Source organism: Apaloderma vittatum, unplaced genomic scaffold (genome assembly GCF_000703405.1).
Source record: "Apaloderma vittatum isolate BGI_N311 unplaced genomic scaffold, ASM70340v1 scaffold27807, whole genome shotgun sequence".
Lineage (NCBI taxonomy): Eukaryota > Metazoa > Chordata > Aves > Trogoniformes > Trogonidae > Apaloderma > Apaloderma vittatum.
In genome coordinates, this window is record NW_009726053.1 from 1,115 (window position 1) to 1,854 (window position 740).

General features: G+C 59.7%; 1 protein-coding gene across 1 annotated transcript in view; it reads right to left on the reverse strand.

Annotated features, from left to right (window-relative positions):
• The window catches only part of AK1 (adenylate kinase 1), a gene marked incomplete at both ends in the record, with an annotated part of 1,687 nt that extends 1,110 nt beyond the window's left edge, over nt 1-577 (reverse strand). Inside the window, one exon of the mRNA XM_009873148.1 lies at nt 546-577. Within this exon, the coding sequence (XP_009871450.1) occupies nt 546-577 (32 nt within the window). The remainder of the gene's footprint in view (nt 1-545) is intronic.
• Nucleotides 578-740: the final 163 nt, after the last annotated feature.

The window sequence follows — 740 nt, forward strand, 5'->3', positions numbered from 1 at the left end:
AGACACGCGATGGCCACACATGCCCCAACCCACACATAAAGAGCTGGAGTGGTACGTGGAAGAACCAACACAGGTCCATGGGAGTTCTGCTCCTGGGGTGGGCTAGGGGAAGTGTTTGGGGCTGGCATGGACTGCTGGCCATTGCCATGTGGGCACCACCACGCTGATGGCACCCAGGACACCATCACCCCACCAGCACCCAGGATGTCACTGTCCCATCACCATCAGGGCGTCACCACCCCATCTGCACCGAGGACAGCACCACTGCCTGATGGCACCCAGGACATATCCCCAGGGGGTTACTGTCACATCACCCCAGATGCTCCCACCCTGGCTGCAGGTGTCCTCCCGGTCCCAGCATACCCCACCACGGCCTCGAGGATCAAGGCTGGAGCCATGGCCACCCCACAGTACCTGGGGACAACCAAGGTCCCACAGCCTCAGCCACAACCCCCATGGGCAGCAGCTGCTCCCAAAGGAGCAGGGACAAAGGGCTGGGCTGTGGCCTTGACCCCACGACAGGAGGTGGACACAGACTTACCCACCACGAAGATGATTTTGTGGTGCTTGAGTTTTTCTGCAGGAAAGAAAGGGAAAAAAAAAAATATCAAAAGCCAGAAAGCTCATCGGGGAGTAAGATGTCCCCCAGGGGGCGCCAGATCTAGGGCAGGCATCCCCAGGGATGGAGAGGACCCATCCCAGAGCCCCGTGAGGGGGAAGCAGCCACATGTCCCCCTTAT